Consider the following 22,639-nt stretch of genomic DNA (forward strand, 5'->3'; position numbering starts at 1 on the left):
CGCCTGCCAGGTGGAGGTGAGCCCTCCCCACCCCACAATTAGCTGTGATCCGAAGGTTCAGCTTTTCCCTGACCCCTTGCTCTGTGTGGCGGGGCTCACAGCACCACCATGGCCAGCAGAGCCCAGAAACGTGCCCCTCGAGATGGTGGCACCAGCCCCAGGCAGGTCCCAGCAGCCAGGGCTCTGCTTCGAGGCACCCAGGGCTGCCCTGGCCCGTCCCTCCATTGATGGCCTTTTTCGGGGGGGGGACATTGGCTCCTGGGGCATCGTTTGGGCAGCCAGGGGCTCCTGAGCATGTGTGCGTATGTGTGAGGAGGGCACATGGTGCATGTAAGAGCACACATGGAGTGAAAGTCTCAGCAGAGATAAGATTTTAAAAAATGTAATTGAAGGCACGGAGCATCCTGCCTGTTACTCAACTCTCCTTGCATAACCCCCGGGACCGGCAGCGTTCACAGATGACTGCGCCGCTGTCAAAATCATTTGGTGGGCACTTGTTGGAAAAACTGTCAGGTCAGCGCGGAACTAATTGCACAGGCATCTTTCACTAATAATGAGATTTAAAAATCTAGAAAAATACCTGCCAAATACTTTGCAGCTCTCCGGATGAGCCTGCGATGCCTCTCAGTGCTCAATCCTCCCCGTGTACCGGGGCTGACTGGGATGGGGACGGTTCGGAGCCTGCCATGAACACGCATTACAGGCCACGTGCCATCGCCCTTGTCACCTAACAAAACTCATGCTGTGACAGTCCTCCTGGCACGGTGGCCTGGTAGGTGTGGAGGAGCCAGCGTTCCCCCTCCTGGCAGGAGTTTCACCCTGGTGCTGGTCCCCCTGCTGCATCCCCTGGGATGCTGGTGTGTCCCTGAGCGTGCTGCCACTGCCCCGAGCATCCGCAGGGACTTGGAGCCCCCAGACCAGGCTCTGCGTGGGGCAGGGGGTCACACATCGCCCCTGGGAGCACGGCGGTGGCTGCTCGTGGGCCAGAGGGAGCAGGACAGGAGCTGCTGCTGCTTTCTCAGGGGCTGCAGTCCTTCTCCTCTCCCTGCCATCCGCACCCAGGGCTGCGGCGAGGGTTGCTCCTGGGCGCTGCGGGCGGCTGGGCAGCAGGGAGCTGAGCAGCTGGGGAGCTGAGCACAGACACACGGGGCGCCTTTGTTTGCCTGGGTGAGCAGCCAAGTTGCAGCCCATCTCCGGCTTCGTACCAGCTGCAGATCTAAAGCAGCTGACCGGCCCTCCAAAAAAACAAAACACGTCTAGGACCAGGGAGTGGCTTGCGCTGGTGCTGAATAATGATGGTCCTGACACGCTTATAAAGCCATGAGGCGGAGAGCTCGCTACAGAGCTGATCCTGGCAGCCCTGGCCCTCCGCAGAGCATCGCTGCACCTCATCAGCCAAGGTACGTGTCCGAATGAAGAGAGGCAGTGCCCCTTCGCAGCCCGCAGCTGGAGGCAGGCTGGGCTTGTCTTTAAAACTTGGGGAAAATGCTACCACTGCTCCTGAGGAGGAGCTGCTGGCCCAGAAAGTGTCCTGACCCTGGGGCTGCGCTGGGTGAGCACCAGCGGAGGGGGATGCAGCATCGTGCCCCAGGGCACAGGGCTGGGAGGGCGTGCTGCAGGAAAACGGGCCATCTCCTTCCTCGCAGCACGCCTCGGGGCGGGCGGATTGTGCTTTATTCGGTGCTGACGGGGCTCCTCACCTACTTCCCATCCTGCACACCGCAGCGCTGCGAACATCCCGGCACACGAAGCTGTGCTGTCCCTCCCGCCGCCTCTCGGGGCCCACCTCAGCTACTTTCCTCCTTCCCAGGTCCGTTTCCCACCTGCATCCCGGCACAACCATGCTGGGCATGGCAGCGCGGCTCTCAGTCCTGCTCGGTCTCCTCGGCTTCGGGAACGGGCAGATGTTTCACATGGGGCCGTGCCCAGACCCCCCCGTGCAGGAGGACTTCGATATCTCCAAGGTGTGACGCGCCTTCTGAAACCTCACAGCGGGCAGCAAGGAGGGCGCAGGTGGCAGGGGAGCAGCGGTGCAGTGACCCCGGGCGTGGGGTGGGTTTGAAGGGTCCAGCCTGGGAGCCCCAAGGCAGTGGGGTGATGCTGGTCCTGTTCTTCGTTCTCCACCTGGTACAGTGCTCGCTCAGCCCCGTGCTGAGCAGTGCCTGCTGCAGTGCCCGTGGCTCCTATGAACCCATCGGGCTCGGCCGTGCCACCAGCAGAGCCTGGGTGCTCTGCTCCGGCCCCTGGTGCTCAAAGCTTCTCTCTGGACTTTCTTTTCTCAGTATTTGGGAAAATGGTACGAGATAGAAAAGCTGCCCTCGAATTTCGAGAAAGGAAGCTGCATCCAGGCAAATTACTCGCTGAAGGAGAATGGGAAGTTTAAAGTGGTCAACAAGGAGCTGCTGTAAGTGCTCGCGTGCAGGCTGTGCCTGCACTAGCAGGGTTCCCACCACCTCTCTTGCTCTCTCTGGGGGTGATTTTTCTCCAAACCACCTGTTTCTGGGCGTGGGGGTGCTGGGGGAAGCACAGGCTTGGATGTTGCTCTGTCTGGCTCCGCCACAAACCCTGGTATCACGGGGTGCCAGGGGCAGGATGAGCGCGTGAGCGAACAGGGAGGGAAGCGCGGTCCCTGCGCTCCCTGGCGTGCTGTGGGGACTTTGTTCTGCTTCACAACAACACCACAGCAACACGCTTTGTGTCTGGCAGGGAGCTGCTTCCATGCTGCTCTCCAGCAGCGCTGCATCAACCCTGCAGCTCCCATGCTGGGGATGCACCAGGCAAGCAAACAGCTGTGGTTACCTGTGGGAGGTGCAGGTGGGGCATCCCAACGGGACCAGGGGCTGCAGACATGCGCACACACACATGCGCACACACACACACACACACGCACATTCCCCCTTTTTTACATGCAGGAAAAATGAGCTGGAGATACAAAGCGACTTAGGCAAAGCGGCACGGGGTGCTGCTCTTGAGACATGAGCTTCTACCTCCTTGGGTGTTCCTGTTTCACAGGAAACTGAAAGTTTCCTGCCCCAGGGGCAGCGTCTAGGTCGTGAGGCATGCGGGGAATAAATGCAATTACAAGACGGGCAGCCAAGTGGCAGAGCCTGCTGCCAGCAGGGCAGTGCTCTGCACCCGCAGCGAAACAAACCCCAACTCACCAAGCAGGGCCAGGTAATTTGTGTGTGGATGAGTGTGCTGCCTTCCAAAAAATGCAGGTCGTTAAACAGCGGTGAGCATGTGCCTCGGGCCAGGGTCCCACCGTGGTTGCGTTGCACCGCTCCTCCCAGCACCATGCTCCCGCTGCCCGTAGGCAGTGGTGACAAGTGTCACCAGGTCGAGCTCTGTCCCCCAACCCTTAAAAAAAATAATAAAATAAAAAATTTGGCACCACATAGGGCACTGCGGGGCAATGGAGCAGGGCAGAGGCAGCCTGCAGGCTGCACAGTGCTGTGCCTTTAATGTCAGCAGCACCAGTGCTGGGATTTTGGTGTCGAGGAAGAGGCAGCAAGGAAAAGAGGCACCTGGGGCACAGGGGCTGTGTGACCCAGGACAGTGTTTTCCCCAGGACCTGGTGTGTCCTGGGTGCTGCTGAACCCATCCCTGCAGGCGAGCTATCCCCGGGTTAGCTGGTACAGGGCCCAGCCCCTCCTGGTGCAGCCGGGGGGTAATTTACTGGACATAAAGTTTTAAATGTGATTTCAAGCTCACCTAATTCTATTTCTTGCTGTGTCCTTCTCCCCGTAGTTCCAGTGGCAAAGTTAACGAAATTGAAGGAGAAATCATGCACACGGATGTGAAGGAGCCGGCCAAGCTCAGTGTCCGCTTCAACTGGTGTAAGTCTGTGTGGGGCTGCTGGCACGGAGCGGGCTCAGCTCCCCTGGCAGCAGCGGTGCAGAGCCGCAGAGCCGCAGAGCCAGGGGTGAACCTGCCGGGGGGCTTGGCAGTGCCACAGAACGAAGGCATGGGGCTTGGAGCAGCCGTTGGTGGTTTGAGGGTGTTTATAAAAAAAAATCAAAGCAAGAGAGACTGGCAGCATCTCCAGCACTTCAGGCCATTTCACAGATGGGGAGGGAGAGGGCTGCTGGTGCGGGAGGCAGGAATAGGCTTGCTTTTGTGGGCACGGCGGTATGGCGACCAGCCCACACCGCCTCTGTTTACAAGCTTCTTTTAATAGTCTTTAATAATGTGGTTTTGTTTGCTTTTGTCCTCCCCTGTGAGTGTAACACACCAGAGGGGCCTGTGAAGGATGGTGCATTTCGTTCCTCCCGCATGGCAAGGCACCTTGTCTGCAGCAACACTAGGGAAAGCGAGAATAAATCCCCCGTGCCCCCTCTTACTGTACTTCCTCGCACCTTTCCCTTGGCTGTTTGACAGCACTTGCGTGGTTATTTGGAGGTATGGGAGGACACGTACAGGAGGTGCAGGTGCTGCTCGCGGGAGCAGCCAGTCCATCCCAGGCACTGTGGAGGCACCACCCACACCCCTCTGCCCGCAGCCCGTGCTGCGCAGGCACCCTGTGTACGGCTATGGGCTGGGCTGCTTTTCGGTGGCATGGACAAGCTGTGCAGGTCACAGCGTTAACTTCCCAGCAAGACCTTCCAGTTCAGGGCTTCATGGCTTTCTCGAGTCCCTCTGGCGGAACAAGGAGTCCTGCTAGGGCTTTATAAATCACAGCTCCCTGGGCTGACCGCAGCTGCGCAGCTTGGCAGCAGCAGAAGTGGGAACAGCCCCGGGAGTGAGGCTGTAGCCATCTGCTGTGCAGAGAGGGTCACCTGCCACGTGTAACCCAGCCCTTCCTTCCCCTAGTCATGCCTTCTGCCCCTTACTGGGTAATCTCCACCGACTACGAAAACTATTCGCTGGTGTACTCCTGCACGAACATCCTCTGGCTCTTCCATGTTGACTACGCCTGGATTATGTCAAGAGCTCCCGACATGCACCCGGAGACTGTGGAGCACCTGAAGAGCGTCCTCCAGTCCTACAAGATCGACACTGAGAAAATGATGCCCACGGATCAGCTTAACTGCCCTGCTGACATGTAACTCCCAGCACGCAGCCACACAGCACCAGACGAGCTATGAACTTTGTTGCTTTTGTTATTAGCCATTAGATTTCTCTTTGTAACAGAGAAATGCAGTAATCCCTTTGCTAATGGTAGTTTGCCAGCCCTGAGTCACTCCGTGCTGTTGTTCCCTCTGTTGCTGTTCCCTGTTTCATCTCACTCTGCCTGACTTTGGCAGGGTGGCTGATTCAAAGCTGATGGGTGCAGAAAAGAAACCCTGACGTGCAGGCGTGAAGCTCTGCTGTTGCTTCAAATCCTCCAGCATGGGGACGCAGAAAGTTATGAGCTGCTATGTGCAAACGTTAGCCCCAGGGGGAACCATGCACCCACAACTTGTTTTGATGCTTCTGGGCCTGCTGGGAGCACAGGGTGTCTGAGCACATGGGGTCGGTGCTGCAGCCTGGGGCTGGGCATTTTCTGGTGCGGGGCAGTAGGTGGAAGCTACTGCCAAGTCAGTAGATCTACTTGCTAGGGTTCGGGTCTGGCCTTTTTAAAGTCTGAGAAGTCTGAAAATGTCCAGAAAAACAGCATTGCTCCATCCCTGGTGTCTGTACATGTCTTCCTGTGCCCCTAGCGAGGCTGGTCCTGCACTAGCAGAGCTCCGAGTATACCCGTAAGCAGACAGAAAGAGTGGGGGCTGCTTGCTTGGCCTCTGCTCCCGAGGCTTTCCCCTGCTCGCTGCCTCCTGCGTGCCCACTGGCTCTACCCCTGCCCTGCCAGGGGCTCCGCTACAGCTCTGCTCACATAGCACTGATGCAACTCATTAAAACAAAATCCAAACACCTGCTTCTGGCCCTCTCTGCCTTCCTGCCTGCGTGGCATGTTGTCGGCTGGGCGCCCACCTCTGTGCTTCTGCCTCCCACCTGGGAGGGCCTGGCTGCGGGGACCTTACCCCCCGCTGCTGTGGGGATGTCCTGGTGTGGTGCAAAAAGGCACCTTGTAGGCAGTTGTAGGAGTGCCGGGAAGCCCTGTACAAAGCCAAGGTGCCTTTGCACACACCTGGGTTTTATTGTGCTGGGAGAAACTTCAATAAACCCACCCGGGGAGGGAGAGGAGAGACTCGGGGCACTCGTTGCTTCTGCTCTCCAGCTCGCTGTGGACAAATGTCATCGGGCTGACAGCCTGCTGGAAGCCACCTGGTCCATGGCCACCTCTTCTGTGCCACGTCCTCCGAATAAAATCCTGGCCGTGCCCTCGCCATGCAGCAGGTGCCAGGCACCTCGTCACCATTGAGCGAACGGTGGGGATGCTGCGGCCATCGGCTCTGCGGCCGGGGATCCATCACCTCACGGGCAGGATGGGGGCGAGACAGGAGGGAGTCCCCACAGCCACCACGACCGGCAGTGGCATTACGCCCTTACCCCTCCGCACCACGACCCCGGTGACACGAAGTGATGCAGCTCCCCCACACCCTCAGCCCGGACTGATGACGGGGGGGCACGCCGCGCTGGCGGCCGCGTTACATTGTGGGGGCAGAGCGCCTCGTTCCTCCCCGCCCCCGGGCTTCGGCCTCCCCTCGGCTCCCGTCCCTCGGGGCTGGGGCCCCGTGAGGCGGGCGGGGCCCCGTGAGGCGGGCGGGGTGCCGGCGGTCCGCCGGCCGCCAGGGGCCGCGGTGGGGCCCGGCGCCGGCCGCTGTGAGGCGCGGCGCGGTGCGGCGGGGCGGTGCCGCGGCGCGGGCCGGAGGCGGGCGGCTCGGCCATGGAGGCGCCCTCGGTGTCCTCGGTGCCGGCCGCCTCCGCCTCGGGGGCGCCGGCGGGGCGGGGGCCCATCAAGGGCATCCTGAAGAAGGGCGGCGGGAAGGCGGCGGGGGACAGCGCGGCCCCCGGGGCGAGGCGGGCCAGTCCGGCCCGCGACGACGACGAGCACGGGTGAGGCCGCGGAGGGGAGGAGGAGGAGCGGGGCCCTGAAGGCGGCTGGGGGCTGCTTTAGGGCCGGGGTCGGCGCTGGGGGGCCGGGGGGTGCTGAGGGTCTGCTGGCTCCGCGGGGCTGCCCCGGCGGGGAGAGCGAGGGGGGCGAGTGCCGGCTGCCGGCGGGGCCTGGCTGCGGAGGGGCAGCGCAGAGCTGGTGGTGCGGTGCTTTGCGCCTTGTGGCACGTTCAGCGGGGTAATGCTGTCTGGGAGCCGGTGTTCAAAAAGACGTTTGCAAACAGGGCGGCTTTAGAGTTGCTACAAGGATGGTTTACGCTTTGGGAAATGCACTTTACCGTGAGGGACTTATTCCTCTCAAAAGGAGCTTATCTGTAACCAAAAGTGCGTCCACAGGGACAGAGGGCGCCTTGGGTTGAAACATACGGCAGATGTATTCGTCACTGCTCAAGAGAGCAGCCTTGAGAATGTGCAGCAGCAACGCGCTGAGTTAGTCCAGAAATCCGCGAGGTGGTCTTGAGCTGGGCCCCTGTCCTTGACCAGTAGAAATCTTGCCTTTTGCCTGATTTGAGCACTTGGCGTGCGATGACAGCTCTCTGAGACTCCATCGCATCGTGATGACCGGAGCTGGACCCGAACCCATGTTTATAGAATTTTTTTGGGCAGTTTTATTCATTTGGGACCTCACTTGGTATTGCAAGGAGAGGAATAATAATCATCAAATAAAACGTGCATGCAGGTTCCTTTCTATTATGGTAATGTTCCTGTTCCTCTTTGCCTAGTCTAAGTCAGCCAGGTAGGAACTAAAAGTTTTTCGTTTGCTGTACTGCCTGTGGTAAAGGCTCCTGCTTTCCAGAGAGACATTATTACAACTGGAGGAACAGCATGATATTTTTGAAGGAAGTGAATGTAAGTAGCAATACAGTACGCAGAAGTTGTGTGTTTTTTTTTTTTCCCCTCTAGTTTTAATATAAGCACAAGGTACTTATTATCACACCAGGTGTAAAGTGAAACTGGCTTTTAGGGGCCTCTGTTTCATTTTCTGCAATCTCTTCTACCATCTTGAAGAATGATGAGAAATAAGAGTATAAGCTAATGAGCTGAGTATGTGGTATAGTTGGGGGTAAGCAGTTAAGCGGACAGGAATCCAGCTTGTATTTCCTATTTACTGATGTGAGTCAGTGAATGCGTTATTAGATTAATTCCGAAATTGCCTCGCAAGTTAAAGCGCATTGTCTAAACCTGGCACACTGCATTAGAAGATTTCCTGGAAAGATCAGAATAGGGAATTTAAAGCTAGTTTGTATGCAGATATTATTTTTTTAGTTGGCGACTTCATTACATCAGTGTTACTTCTGAATTTAGCAAAATCATTTTGTATTCTAAAAGAATTAGAAGCAGTACAACTGTGATGTTCCTTTCAGACTGAAAAGTGGCTTACGAATTAAGGTGTCTGTTTTCTTTGTGCACCTCAATCAGCAGCCTCCATACTTCTTTCTAATACTGAAAGTCAGATCTGACTTTCCTTTAAAAATAGCTGCAGATAAAGGAACTCATTGTGTCAGCTGTCATCTTGTAAAGTACCGTGTTCAGAAGAGCTCTCAAGTATTTGCATCATTATCGACCTGGTACTGTTGTTAGTGATGGTGAAATTCATTGGAAAACTTCCTTAATGAAGATACGATGCAAAAGAGAAGTTTGTGAAATTGAGACATCACTGGAACAGCATCCTGAGAGCTGAGATGATGGCTTTGTGGTAGATACATTCTTGGCGATGCTGGTATGTGGTTTTTTTTTTTGTTGTTGTTGTTGTTGTTTTTTGCCTTAAAGCTCCTGTTAGAGCATCTGAGAGATCTGATCTGGCATTTTACAGAGTAACTAAGTGTGTTTGTGTATTTAGCAGACTCTAATTCCCTGATCTGGTTTGCAGCATAGTCCTGCCAGCAGCTGTGTTGGAACAGACAAGAGTCTGCTATGGTAGGAGCAAGTGAGGTGTGAGAGGTGTTCCTTCGAGTGATACAGCAGAAACTCTGACCTGTCAAGGTGTGGTCTCAAAATAAATGGTTACTTATATGTTTAAGGATGTGAAAGAATACAGTGAGTACTTCTGGAATTTCTTATCCTTTAAATCTGATTTTACTTAGGAAGATTAGATTTCATATTTCTCAGATACAGACATATGAACCTGGTCCCCTGAAGTCATGTCAGGAAGTGTTTTCCTGTGATGCTCCTAAGCTTTATCGTTAATGTTATGCTGCTGTGGCATGCCTAAGCATGCCAAATTGGAGGCAGTCAAGGGAGGTGTGTGCTTTTAGAGCACTTAGTCACCCTCCTGTGACAACTTTTTATGTGAAGGGGTGAAATGACCCGTTTGTCTGTTTGCCACTAATGATAACTTTTTTTCCTAGCTGAATTTTAAATCGTGCTCTGGGAAGTGTTCCACAGCTGAGGTGCTTACTGTTGGAATCTAAAGAAATGAGTGAAAAAAGAAACCACTAAAATATTTCTCAGTCTTGTATTTGTAAGATAATGAATTGCTGGCTGTAGACTGTCTAGTTTCAAGACTACTGTATGTGAAAGATTTTTTTCCAAGGTTTCCAATATTACTGTTAGGTTTGGCGTTGTGAGCCCGGGTGGGTTAACCCTGGATATTCTCTGGGCAAGTGCAGGGAGCACAAAGGCACCTGGTGGGAGCATCTCCCATCTGTCACATCTCCTCTGCGACCAGGCCCCTCCCTGCAGCATACATACCATTGTCTGACTGCTGTGACTGAGGCACAGCAGTCCTCATATATACTGGCTATATAACCATAAGATCATCTTATGTTCCTCGTACATGGACTTTAAGCAGGTGTTTAGCTGATGTTTAACTGGTCATTTAAAGAATCTTAAATAGGTAGGTTTGAATTACAGGTGTTCCTGGACTACGGCTCTTGCTTTGTAATCACGAAGCTCATGACTCCCCACCCTGCTGGAGCAGGCAATCTGACTCATGTTCTGTCTGCTCAGATTGCAATCTTGGTGTTGCAGCTGGGACCAAGTGACAAATAGATAGGAAACTTCACATAAGATGTGGTTAGTATATGCTAAGGTGATTAAGCTTATTGGTATGCAGTTCTACAGTACAAGTTTGTGGCATGTAGGGTTCAGCATCAGCTCCTCCACTTCTATATTTTTTTCTCTCTTAATTTTTCTTCCATTGCATTATGCAGTGCTTTCTATGAAGGGTAAATTTAGTTTGTACTTGGAATTTTGCATAATCGGTTTTGTTTTACAGGTGGTATTCTGTCTAAAAGCAGTTGTTTTATTGAGCCTGCATATATATTTTAAATCTTGTAATTTATTATTGGAACAGTCTACGTTTAAATAAGAGTAACTAAACTAAATTCTTTCAGCCAACTGTCCACCCCACCCCTGGAAGAAAACACAAACCTGTAACATTTGCTTCCCTAAGCAATAATTTTCCAACACTTCATGAATACCTTAATGCGTAAAGAAATATTAAACAATGGGATTAATTTGCTGTTCTAATGTTGTGTTTCTTGGCTCAGTCTAAGGGAAAGACTGCCTCCTGTGGTGCTTGCACTAGCATTTTGGAGAAAATGTGGAACCTGGTGGGTGCTGTTGACTAAACCTTTCAGTCACTTCGAGATCAGTAGAGTTGTGGCTCTTCCCCTCTCCACAGGGCAGCTGCTTTCCTTCTGGCCTACGCACTTCTGGCCTGTGTCACTCTGGGTAGGCTTTTGTTTCCGCAAATGTACATAAAGCGGTACGTTCTCTGATTAACTGAGGAAATCCTAAATAACCTACCATCACTGGTGGCTAGCTGTGTGAAGCGTGAAACTCTTGTGGCTTAGTTACACCAGTGAATCAGTACGGTTTTGAGATCCCAATTTAGCGTGACAAAAGCAGTATTAATTACCAGCTTGTTTAGTCCAATCCGTTTTACTGCAGGAAGTTATTTGTTGCTTTGTGGTGTTTGTGCACCAGTTTTGCTTATAATTGTAGCAGCTCACTGAGCAGAGGTAAGGCGGCTTTTTGCAGCAAGAATTGTGGGTTTTAATAAGAGGAAGAATGATTTTAGGTTAACTTGTAACAAGAGCAGACAGTTAATAGGGCAGTGATTGAACAAGAGTGCTAGTCTCCTGCAGATATGCACAATGTATTTGTATAGCACTGAGTTCGTTTAACTACTGTGACTTGTTAGGGAAAGTCAAGTCACGACGGTAATTTGTCGTGACTTAACAGAAGTATGTACGGGGCAGTGTTTAATAACCATGTTTATACTTTGAACATGCCTGTGTGTCATAACAATGTGCTTTTGGATGGTATATAGGAGAGGCTCAAAGACGTTCTCCATGTCCATTTTCTGTGGCCAAACAGAACAAAATGTTTTTAGAAGATTCAAAGCATTGGCTTCTCTTTCTTATTTCAGAAAAAAATCCCAGAAGTGGGATGAAATGAACATCATAGCTACATACCACCCAGCAGGCAAAGATTATGGCTTGATGAAAATAGATGAACCTAGTACTCCGTATCACAGGTAGGTTTGCTGAACTGCTGTCCTAAACAATGGCAGGTGACATAGTTTTGCTGCAGAACTGCGTTATGGATGATTGCCTGACAGACTGTGCAGTTCTATTGGCTATATACAATGTGTGTGAATTTACAGAGCTTCTAAATAAAGGGTTATAGCTGTCAAGATGTACTGCCAAAGTAAATTTTGGGGAGGTCTATGTGTATTACCAGGTCTCTCTCTATATATATCTCAGGTTTTAGTCTTTCAATGGAATTAGTAAGTCTGACTTGTACTGACATTTTTAGTTAACATCTATGTGCTAGAATAACAGCTTTCCAAATTTAAATTAAATGTTGATATAAACGACAATTTATAAAGTATTACAGGAGTCTTTTAATTGAGCACTGTAATGTCTTGAATATTTTATCAATGAATTTTTAAGCAGCAAATCATTGATAAAGGCTGCTTTCTTTCTTTGCCTTCCAAGCATGGTAGGAGATGACGATGAAGATGCAGTGAGTGATTCAGAATCAAATGAGCCCTTAAAAGCAGATGTGTTGAGTAAAAAGTAAGTATTGTAATAGAAAACTGACTAAAGATCACTTTGTTTTTCCTGGAGTGGTTTCCTTTTTGGAAAGGTATTGCTGTTTTCTCTAGATGCTGAGTTTTTGCTATTTTCAGAGTAGTTTTATGCATTGACTGTTCCACTGGTACTTAAAATCTCTTGCGTCTTGTTAGTATGCATAAATTTTGTTCATTATTTTTGCTATATTTGTATGTGTGTTGTGGAATTTCGTGTATTTTATATAGTGAAAATCTCCATGCTCAGAATCTTGTATTGTGTGCTTTATGTAGACTGGCAGCTGCAGCTGAAGGTAGGGGACCTAAGATTATAGCAAGGCTAGAGGAAAGCAGTGAGGAGGAGGATGAGGATGAAGAATTAACACCTGAAGAACGAGGTAGGCATAAGTTGGTGTTTTTTATACATGTACATACACACACACACAAGTAGTCTCATTTTTTCAGTACTTTATCTTCCCAAATATTTCTTACTATCTGACAAAGCCTTTGTCATTTGAAAATGGAGGTACATAGTCTTTGAAGGAAAAGTAAAAGATTATACATGAACAGATCGGTTGTTCAGTCAGGACTGTTTGGTTTGGGGGGATCTACGTATACAGAGCAATGTGCTGTTACCAGCAGCACCCTTGTACAGAAGCTTATTGTATGGGAATTCCTCTTAAGAAACCTAGACTTCTCAAATGAGAAAGAAATCTACAATTATTCAGAAGAAAATTTCCTCATGGATCTTCAACAGAGATGTTACTTTACATTAGCTTGGGCTAGAACATTTTGAGGAAACAGACAAGCAGCAATACTTCTGAAGTTTCAGGATTGTGTTAGAAAAGTAGTGTTGGGGCTGCCAATAAACCAAGTTTAACTATGAGACCTGCTTTGGAAATGTTGGGTGTATGAAGCAAAGATAAGTTTTAAGCCACAGGGAAAGATGAAAATATTTTCTTCTACATGTGGTAAACATCTCTTATAACTAGCCTTTGGTAGCTGGCCAGTGGTCAAGTTGGACACCTGCAGAAGTTCATCTGCTGTCCCACCAGTACATCTCGACCTTAAGTCTGCTTAGAAACAAGAGTTGTGAAACTTTGGAAATTTTACATTACTGGATGCTTCTCTTCATTCAGACTTCGTTTTACTTGCAGACAGGTTCTTTTAAAAGCCCTTCAGCCATTCCAGTCCATTAATTACTACCCTTTTCATAAGTCAGACTCATTTAAAAAAAACAAGGATTGTTTGGTCATAAAAACGATGTACTGTCATGGTAGGAATAAACCTGACCTAGGAAGCAGTTGGTGCTCATGCCTTTCTGAAGAGGAAGTAACTGATTTTATTTATTTATTCAAAATATCAAATCTCTGCACTTTTTGTCCACAGAAAAGAAGAAGCAGTTTGAAATGAAGAGAAAAATGCACTACAATGAAGGACGAAACATCAAACTGGCAAGACAGCTCATCGCAAAAGAACTACCTGCTGAAGATGATGAAGAGATGTGTGATGCTGCAGATGTAGAAACGATGAATACAGAAGCTACTGAACATGGTGAGGTGCTGATTAATCAAAAGCTGTGTTTAACTTTTGGTGATCCTTTCAGCTGTTGGGATGAATATGCTCAAGTGTGATAATAGAAGGGGTGCGGTATAGATGTAACGCTCAACGTGCAGTACTGCGTGCTGTCATGATAGGTGGATTTGTGGTGTGGTACCAAAACAATCAGCACTGTTAATTAAACACGTGGGCTTCTGTTTGTTATAGCACAACAGAAAAACAAACACCTCTGCTTCAGGCCAGTAGTAGCTCCACAGCATAATTGACTCATGGTAGTGAAGTTGCCAGCATCCTTTTTTGTAGGGGAGTTTTCCTGTGCAGGACATTTAAAGCTGTGGCCACAAGGGAGAGCCTGGCCTTGTGTTGTGGCGTGCTTCCCATTCTGCTCCCAAACCATCCTGTAGTCAGCAATGGGCAGCTAGCATGAGGGCTTCTTCCCTGTTCAGAGCGGTGTGTCTAATGAATGTCTGCCCATCTCATGGTAACTTAAAACTATGCTGTTAGGAGTTCAGTATCGCTTGTCCTTAGGCATTAATGTTCAGTCTTACAGTATGGGATGAGAACCTGAGCCTCCCCTTTTAACACAGCTGCTGGAAGAAAGTCTAGGACTCTTAGCTGGGAGCTGTTTCTGAAGCCTGCTGCAGAGCTGTCTCTTGATAGCAATCTCTTAGAACTATAGAGGGTGACACCTTCTCTGCCATCTTTAGCTTCTCTCTGGGACTATATAACAAAGTCTTCGATTTTTATGTATTCACCAGGCCTTCTGGTGAATAACTACAGCTGTTCAGTACCTACCTCTGTGTGGAACAGCACATTGAACAGGTTTCTGACATTAAAAAAAAAATAGACATCTCTTGCTAATGAGACAAGTGGTGATGAATCTGAAGTCTGTAAGCCTCCTTCGTCTGTTGCTTGGCAAAACTAGAGACATTAAAACAGCCTGAAGACTTGGGAAGATGCTGCATGGGTTTAAATTGGTTCACATTCGCTTTGCACGACCACGTGAACTAGAAACTCTTCTACATATAGTTTAAATTCCACAAAATAAAAAGGTGATTTGCCAAGTTGCATTTTTTTTTTTAAAGTTTTGTGGATTGCACACTTGTGTTCCATTTTTTCTTACGGAAGGGCTAATGCCTTCATACTTGCTTTGAGAGGGTCACTTGCTACATGTCTGAGACCCATTAACGGCCTGGATTTCTACAGTAATTTGTAATACGCCTTATAATGGCTATTTACTAGAACTTCACTCTCCAGGGGAAAGGAGGGCTCCAATAGGCAACCTTAGGACCTTTCTCCATGGCTTGAAGCTGCCATCTCTCTGCACTCTGCTGTAAAACAGAGGCAACTCCGCTCCCCAGCTGCATTCTCCAGTGGACAGAAGGCACACCTTTGCAGCATTTTTCCATCTCTATTGTTGAAGTCCATTCCACCTTGCCTCATAACCAGCTTCTGAACCACAACTGGTAATTATCTATTTCAGACTGCTCATGGCCAATAGATTCCATAAATGTAATGTTTGCCAGTTTATCAGTCCATTAACTAACTGGTTCACCTCTGCCATGGCTTATAGAAATACTTTCCATTAACTCCATGTGGTTCTCAGTTCTTCACTTCTGTTTTTGTATTATTCTGCTTAACAAGCCCTGGCGTTTCATTATCTCCTAATCTCGACATCAACTATCCCGGTTTGTGTTCTCTGTACTTGATCAGTTCTTCTGAGGTTCAATACTGGTCTCACTCTTGTAGCAGCTAGTGAATAGAATGATAGTGTGCAGGATTGGTCAAAGGACAAGGGAATCTGGTCAAAGCTGTCAATAAGCAACTGTCTTCTGTCACTGCCCATGTTTTAAGCAATTCCTTCATCGAGATGATAAGCGTTCAGTAACATAACCATGTTAATGCCAAAGTTTTACTGGAATAACTTTTTGGAGATCTCTTGATTATTCTCTCACCTTTATTCGGGGGCACAAAAGAATCTCTCATAAATGTTAATTACAGATTTTTGAGCTACAGAACATTTCTGAAATAGCTGGTTTTAAAATTTGCTGCTTGGATTCATTTCTAATCTGTACTTTTGGTCGTGCTAGGCAATTGGATATTTAAACAGTATTTTGATTTGTTCGTTTCCTTCACGGAAGTGGATCAAAATGCTAATAATTCCGTTTCTGAAATTGCCTCCTTAGGACTCTAAGTGTGTTAGGATGCTCTTGGATCTTTCTGAAGTTGTTTGGAAAGTCTGTAATTTATCTGGATAGCTTTCAAAGAGCTCTTCAACTTCAAATCATTGTATTTTAAAGTGCTTTCTTAGCAGAGGAGAGTTTTCTTCAGTGTATTGGGTTATGCAGGCAATGACTCTGGCTTATTTTGTCTTCAGTCTGTTGAACACAAACAGCTGTTAGTTTAAGTGCAGAAGAAATGTCTGTCTTTTACTGCATGTTGTATTGATAATTTCTTCCAATTGATTTCAAATCTTCTGAAGTTAGAGATCATCCATCTAGTGATGTAGCTACCACTCACCTGTTATGTCTGAGAGTGTAAATCCCCGTAAGTGAGAGCTGGTATGCAGTGTCTGTTTATTCCAGTGGAACAGCATGACTTCCATAGTAGTGATGATCGCTTCAGATACAGATGTGACGTGCGGTATCTCACAGTGGTCTGTTGTGACTCTAGGGCTCCTCTGGCTCCTGGGTTTTTCTGAAACCTTCTTGTCACTTGGAAGCTTTTGGTCTGTGAAGATCCCTTCGAGGTTATTTGCTTCTCTTATCCAGTGCTTCTTTCTACCCTCTAATCCCATCTGTTTTGTTTTTCAATAAAGCTAGCAGTATTATCCTGATCTCTGCAAACTGTCCTTTCTGTTATGTCTGTGCTGAGGAAGGGGCTAAGGGTTTGAGACAAGTTTTTAAGAAGGCTTCTGTCATTTACCACAAAGTCTGCTAATGTAAGTTGCGCTTCTTGGTTACAGAATGAGATTTCTTGCTGATTGAAATGAAGATCACCAGTCCAGTCAGTAATGGTGAGAACTATTTGTGTATTTATGCCCTTGTTTTCATCCTTGGCTACCAAGTATTTTATATGGATGGGTCGTTCCTTTCTTGCCTTTAGCTGTACCTTATCCCCGTGCATGTGGGTTACACCAGTCAAGCTTTTGGGAGGAAAAGAAAGTTGAAGTTGTAGCAGTATGCATTTAGGTTGATTCAGCATTTCAGCTTCTCTGGAATTTCTCTGGCTATTCCCTATTTATGACTCCATGAACAACGCAATAGACTTTGCCTACAAAATAGTGACCTTTGCTCCTCTCTGCAAACACCTTTCCTTCAAAAATTCTATTTGAAATTACTGAAGGAAAGATTCTTCATTTAAGCCGATTTAAGAATAATGATTTACATGCAGGCCTGCTACACAAAAAGTATCTTCTGCTACACAAAAGTGTCTCTCCTGAGGAGAGACAAGGGTGTGATCTGTAGTAGTTCACCTGACAAGCAGTAAAACTATTGTTCTCTGCTTATGGCTCGTTTAGCATTATTGCAACCATGATAAACTTACTCAGGTACTGCTGATCAGCTTAGCTGTCAGCTGACTGGGTGTGCTCTTTTGGACTTTGATAGATACAGAATACATTGTGTTTTCTTAACCATGGTGAGCAGCGCCCTGAAGATGACTTATGTGCAAAGACTGGGGTCATGCCTAAATTGTTTCTGCTTGGCGCATACGCTATTCGCTTGTGAAACTGCAGTTGGGACTGAGTATAACTCATGCACAAGCCTAACTGGCTTGCTTTAAGGTTATCATCTGGACGTGGCTTTTTCTGATCTTTGTATTATGTAGCTGAATTTTCAAGCATATATATATATGTATGTATGTATGTGTGTATACATATGCACATATTCACATAGTCACGTGTATAAATAGCCTTTGTCAGCGGGCTTTTTCATGTGAAAATAACCGATGAGAAGGAACCTCTTCTCTGATTTATCGCTGTTCTTTAGCTCAAAAATGTGAGTTGAAGACTTGGTGAACAATACGTCAGACTGTGCTACTTCATTTATTAGATTATTTTGTTTTTAAAGTGTCTCATCTGGAATTGAAATTTGACCAGAATAGTACTATGCTTAGTGGCATTTCAGGAACCTCATATGTTCTGCAAATCGATCTCTTTTTTTAAGTCTTGGGTTAAATACTTCTGATTCCAAGGTTGTCAAGAATTCAGTGCGTGGTGTGCTGAACGGTAGCATTGGCTATCTCTTCAAAACATGAGGGTGAAATAATTATTTTGGAGGCTTCAGCACTCTGAAACTAAAAGCATGTAGGTTGCTAAGATGGGTTGCAAACATTGCCTTTGGGAAGCAAAGATGATTTCAGGAATGTATTTGTGCGGTGTTTTGTTTTTGTTGTTTTACATATTCAATGAGTGTTACCTATAGTTACCTATTTTTGTAATCTTTCTTACGCAGCACATGCTACTCAAGACCAGCTGGAAGGTAGAGCACGCAGCGTAGAAGAAATCTGTCCAGAACTGTAACTGCTTGTCAAAGACACAAATATAAACACTGCTTCATGATTTTTGCAATTAAGGCTCTTATATATTGAGAAGCATATCAGTTACAATGTTGTATTGCCAAGAATGTTAATTTTAGACTTGTCCATTAGGCAGAAAAAAAACTGTCTAATTGATTTATTCTTGTGCCTAGTATTTCATGGAGAATACTGCTTTATTATCTGTTCAACCAGATGGCATTCCCTGTATGTATAATGCTGATTATCTTGCGTAATGTACTGTTACTCTTCATGCTTTGAAACACAGACACTATCTCTGTTTTTTCACTATTTATTTGACAGTGCTCTAGGTGTGGTATCCCTTATGGAGGGGTTTAGGATTCAAGAGCTAAACGGTACAGCATATATCAGATTGACACGCAAGCTATTTATCAGATGTGTTAAGCAGTATAAAAAGGGATTATACAAGTTTTAGAACTTCTTAAAAACAATTTTGACCTCTTAATCTAGATTTCAGTGTATTATTACCTGTACTTCCTCAATCTCAAGAAGAAAAGCTGTATTTTTCAGACCAGTATTTGGAATCAGTTATTTGCTTCTGACTAAGGCAGTGCTAACATCTGGCGGAGGGAGTGTTTTACACTGGAAGCGTGCTAACTTGAACTTTGAATTTAACTCATTTTCTCTTCCACTGGATGTTTTTTTGGAGCTCTCGGTTTATCTTGAGAACATGAAAGTTCCCTCTGACTTTTCTCTTAAAACGACATCAACTGTTATTCTTATGGCTCTTGCTTCAAGCTTTTGATCCTTTCCAGTTGCGTGATGAGTTGTGCTTACAAGCACCTGAAGAAAAACACCCATCCATAAGGAAAATCCACATCAGGACTGTGAAGATGGGCTGAGTTTAGGCTCTGTCTGTTCTTTATGTGAAGATAACTGCTGGTGTTCTGCTTGTTTGGGGTTTGTAACCTGCATACTGAAAACCACTGGTCTAAATCTTTCTGCATCCAAGTAAGTTACTTACAGCAGCTGCTTTTGCAAAATGAAAGCTGTTTGGAAGATTAGAAAGGAAACTGCCTAATTCAGATACGTTGTTTACGATGTGGTTGTGTAGCCCTTGTAAAGAGGGATTCTGAACCTCCACATTGCTGTAAACAACTTCCCACTCGATGGAATTTGACTAGTGAATGTTCTAGTATTCAAAATAGTTCCTGGGTTTTATTACAGCAATGAAGTATACACTTAAGCTTTAGCTTGATTATGGAATACAGTGTATATCTTAATTTTGGTCTGAATTTGATATGTTGCAAAAATCCATATAATTATATGGATCTATTTTAAAATGTCTCTTTGTCCACTGTATATGTGAAGTTTGAATAAAGGAATGAAAGTTATTTTACAGTTACCTGCATTCTCAAGTGTGAGCTTTCATGAAATCCCAGAGAGAGTGAGAGTGAATAAAGCAGTAGAATGCTGTCACTTGCAAGGTTTACACAGGAATAACAACTAGAATGGGTGTATTGCCAAAGATATCTGTGAGCTTCGCTAAATGGTGTGCCTTTCCTAAATATCTCCTCCTTATAGACAACATGGTTGTCAGTTGTCGGATACTTGATCTCTTAAGGGCCTGAATTAAAATCAGTATTGTCTTTTCACAAGAAAAAGTTGAACTCCTGGTTTGGTCCAGTGTGATGATGCTACTTTTGCAGTATGGAGATTGCTGCTTCTTGTGTCAAAAATTTTGTATCAATTTCTGTAGGTATGCAGGGGCAAAGAGTAAGCAATTAGATGCTTGTGACTCCTAAAGTCTCTTACTGTAGCTTTAAACTTGGCTCTCAAAGTGTTTCAAAATTTAAACTCTTTATGTATTAGCTTTGAGAGTTCAGATTGTTGGTATGTGCAAAGCTCTTTGCAGACCAGCCTGCATTTCAGATGGTCTGCCCTGGCTAAGGCACAAAGTCCTAATGAGAGAGTAGTGGCACTTGGCAAAGCTGCGTGGCTTTTGGATTGGAGCTTGGGAGGGTCAAGATTTGACCAATGCGTGTGGGTAACACAGTTGTCTTATGTGATGCTTTAAAACGGATTACTCTTAATTTGTGATAAAGTATCCATAATTAAAGCAGAAACCATCAGAAAGCTCTTGTGTGAGCTAATGCCCTGCCTTCTTCCCCACCACAATTCTTGTGCCCAAGACTTTGTTTTTATTTTAGTGCTCGGTGTGAGTTCTTTATAGCCTACAATGCTTGCAAAGCATTTAATTTAACAAACAAACCCCCCTCCTTTGTTAACTTTCAGTCAAGTTCTTTCCTGTAACAATTTCCAAAATCCTAGATGAACTGGGTATGTATCCTTGAGGAAGGTAGAGTGCACATAAGTACATGAAGGTAGTTTTAAATGAATCTCAGAATGTATAGGTTCCCTTCATCTTTCAGATCTTAAGCAGTCTGGGTGATCTCTCTTCTTCTGTGCAACCAAGTCCCCAGGTTTCAGTTAGATGCAGTTTGGATAGGAACTTCTATTGGTTTTAGTGATGTCTTTTAGTAAAGGTTTGTTGTCCTCCTCACTTTCTTCAGTGCTAGCAAAAATTCTCTTCGCACTTCGTATGACTCACCTGGACTGCAACCCAATGTGCCTGACGCTGCTTCTAGATGAGAGGCTGGTTCACTTGATTTCTATCCAGGCTTAACCCTTCATGTATTTTAAAGGCTAAAATAGATAAGTTTACTTTGCAGTTACTGCAGATCTTCTTAATAGCTATTTTGGTTTGTTTTTAGAGGAATGTCTGATTTCCTTCTATTTTGGAAATATTAATTATAGCTCCCTGCTGAGTAGAGACAAAAGAGAGGACATGCCTTTCTTCTTTCATTTGCATGCAGGTTTTAATCTTGTGGTGATAGGGTAACAGCTCATTTGTAGTGTAAAGAGCGGTGTAAAGAGGAAACAAAACACACGCAGCCCTCACCAATGTGGAAATGGACATCCACAGCATCGGAATTGCAGTGTTTCTCACACAGATTTATTTAAGTCCTCAAGTTCCATCCTGGTTAGGGAATATATTTCCAGAATGCTTCCAGTAGGAAGATCACTTGCAAATAACAGCCTTAACCCTGTGCTTAAGGCTTTTTTGTCCTTGAAGGTTTTTTGGTGGTTTGTTTTTGTTTTGTTTTGCTTTACACTGAGTTGGGCACTTAGTGTGCCCAAATCTTTTTTCTGCAACTGTCTCTGGTGTTGAACTCGTGTATCTCACAGGAATTCTTTGTTTCTGTAACGTGCTTTTTTGTGGTCTGTATTACGAAACCACCTCACAACTGTAACTATTCTGTTTGAAAACAGTGTTAAGTGTCACCAAATAAATAAATGTCCTTGGTTTCCGTACTGCCTACGTAACTTGGGGTCCGGCTCTGCCCGCTCGGCAGGCGGAGGAAGGAAGCCGGGGGCTGGCGCGGCGCTGAGGGGCGGGGCCCGCCTCAGGGGACAAGCCCGGGCCCCCCGGGCCGACCGCCATGGGAGCCTCCCGCCGCCGCCGCGACCGACAGGCGGCCTGGCCTATCGCAGCTCGGGGGCGGGCCCCTTCCTTGCCTAAGAGCGCTGTCATTGGTCTTTCGGGTCGCCGTGGTAACGGAGCTGGCCAACGGGTGAGCGGCTTACGGCGGTCTCCCCGTTGGCTTGGCCGGCTGTTACTCTTCTAAGGCCCGATGCGGAAGCGCTCCCTGAGACGCCCGGCGGTTGGCTGCCTCCTGCGAGAGGCGCAGTTATTGGCCAGCCTCCCTGTTACACCCTCCCCTCGCGCTTTGCGATTGGTCAAACCGCCCCCCTTTCCCCTTGGCTCGGCCGTCACCCCCCTCCGTACTCCGCTACGGCGAAGCCCCGCCTACAGTTACATTTCATTGGCTGAGCCCCCCTTTTCCTGCCTCCCATTGGCCAGCGGGGCCGTCAGTCGCAGCGGGGCGCGGGAGGAGGGTAGAGGGGCGCTCGGTGCGGCGTCCCCTCAGCAGCCGCCGGGCCCCGCCCGGCCTCGCCCCGTGCCCGGCGTCGGCGGGGCCGCGCGTGCGGGCGGCAGCATGAGGGTGGCCGTGGACTTCGAGGAGTGCCTCAAGGACTCGCCGCGCTTCAGGTGCCGGGGCTGGGGGCACGGGGCTGGGGGCGGCCCCCCCGGGGCTGCCGCGGCCCCGTGAGGGGACGGGATGGGGCTGGGGCCCGGCTCGGCCCGGCACTGCCCGCCTCAGGGCAGCGGGGGGGGGGGCGCTGCTGCCGGGGGAAGGCCCGGGGGAAGGCGCCGGGCACCTCCTGAGGGAGCGGCAGCGGGTTCTGGGGCCGCCCCGGCCGTCTGGTGGCGGCGGGGTCCCGCACTGCCTTAATTAACCTCAGAGCTGTGCGATTAAACGCAGTTCTCTTTGGCTATTGATAGGCTGAGTATAGGAGGCGTCTCGGAAAGCAAGGAGCTGGGACACGTTTCAATCCGTGTGCACGGTGCTGCTCTCTCTCCAAGTTGCTCTGAATCCCCACCGTATCGCCTTCTTCCCCCCCCGATCCTCTTCCCTCAAGGAGAGAGGCTGCAGAAGGCACCGTGTC

General features: G+C 47.9%; 3 protein-coding genes across 7 annotated transcripts in view; all 3 read left to right on the forward strand.

Moving 5' to 3' along the window:
* The first annotated feature begins 1,668 nt into the window (after positions 1–1,668).
* On the forward strand, positions 1,669–5,830 carry APOD (apolipoprotein D). The gene is made up of 4 exons (XM_035544669.2): positions 1,669–1,964; positions 2,283–2,404; positions 3,748–3,836; positions 4,810–5,830. Exons 1-4 carry the CDS (start codon positions 1,842–1,844, stop codon positions 5,043–5,045), a joined length of 570 nt encoding a protein of 189 aa, XP_035400562.1. The 5' UTR covers positions 1,669–1,841; the 3' UTR covers positions 5,046–5,830.
* An 875-nt stretch (positions 5,831–6,705) lies between these two features.
* On the forward strand, positions 6,706–21,442 carry PPP1R2 (protein phosphatase 1 regulatory inhibitor subunit 2). 4 transcript variants are annotated; one of them, XR_007708645.1, is made up of 8 exons: positions 6,706–6,933; positions 11,366–11,473; positions 11,937–12,017; positions 12,305–12,408; positions 13,400–13,564; positions 14,813–15,036; positions 16,536–16,586; positions 18,025–21,442. XR_007708645.1 is itself a non-coding variant. In XM_035544767.2 (7 exons), the coding sequence occupies exons 1-6, from the start codon at positions 6,764–6,766 to the stop codon at positions 16,538–16,540; spliced, it is 633 nt and encodes a 210-aa protein (XP_035400660.1). In that variant the 5' UTR covers positions 6,709–6,763; the 3' UTR covers positions 16,541–16,586; positions 18,025–21,442. The 4 variants fall into 4 exon arrangements, 2 of the variants coding, with proteins under 2 accessions (XP_035400659.1, XP_035400660.1); XR_007708646.1 differs by having other exon boundaries at positions 14,828–15,036; XM_035544767.2 differs by lacking the exon at positions 14,813–15,036 and having other exon boundaries at positions 6,709–6,933.
* A 540-nt stretch (positions 21,443–21,982) lies between these two features.
* ACAP2 (ArfGAP with coiled-coil, ankyrin repeat and PH domains 2) overlaps positions 21,983–22,639 on the forward strand; it is a 62,650-nt gene continuing 61,993 nt past the window's right edge. Inside the window, exon 1 of one of the 2 annotated variants that reach the window (XM_035544393.2) lies at positions 21,983–22,181. In XM_035544393.2, coding sequence (XP_035400286.1) covers positions 22,129–22,181 — 53 coding nt within the window. In that variant the 5' untranslated portion in view covers positions 21,983–22,128. The remainder of the gene's footprint in view (positions 22,182–22,639) is intronic. The other variant, XM_035544392.2, reaches the window with a different exon arrangement.

Source organism: Cygnus atratus, chromosome 9, assembly GCF_013377495.2.
Source record: "Cygnus atratus isolate AKBS03 ecotype Queensland, Australia chromosome 9, CAtr_DNAZoo_HiC_assembly, whole genome shotgun sequence".
In the NCBI taxonomy this organism is placed as follows: Eukaryota; Metazoa; Chordata; class Aves; order Anseriformes; family Anatidae; genus Cygnus; species Cygnus atratus.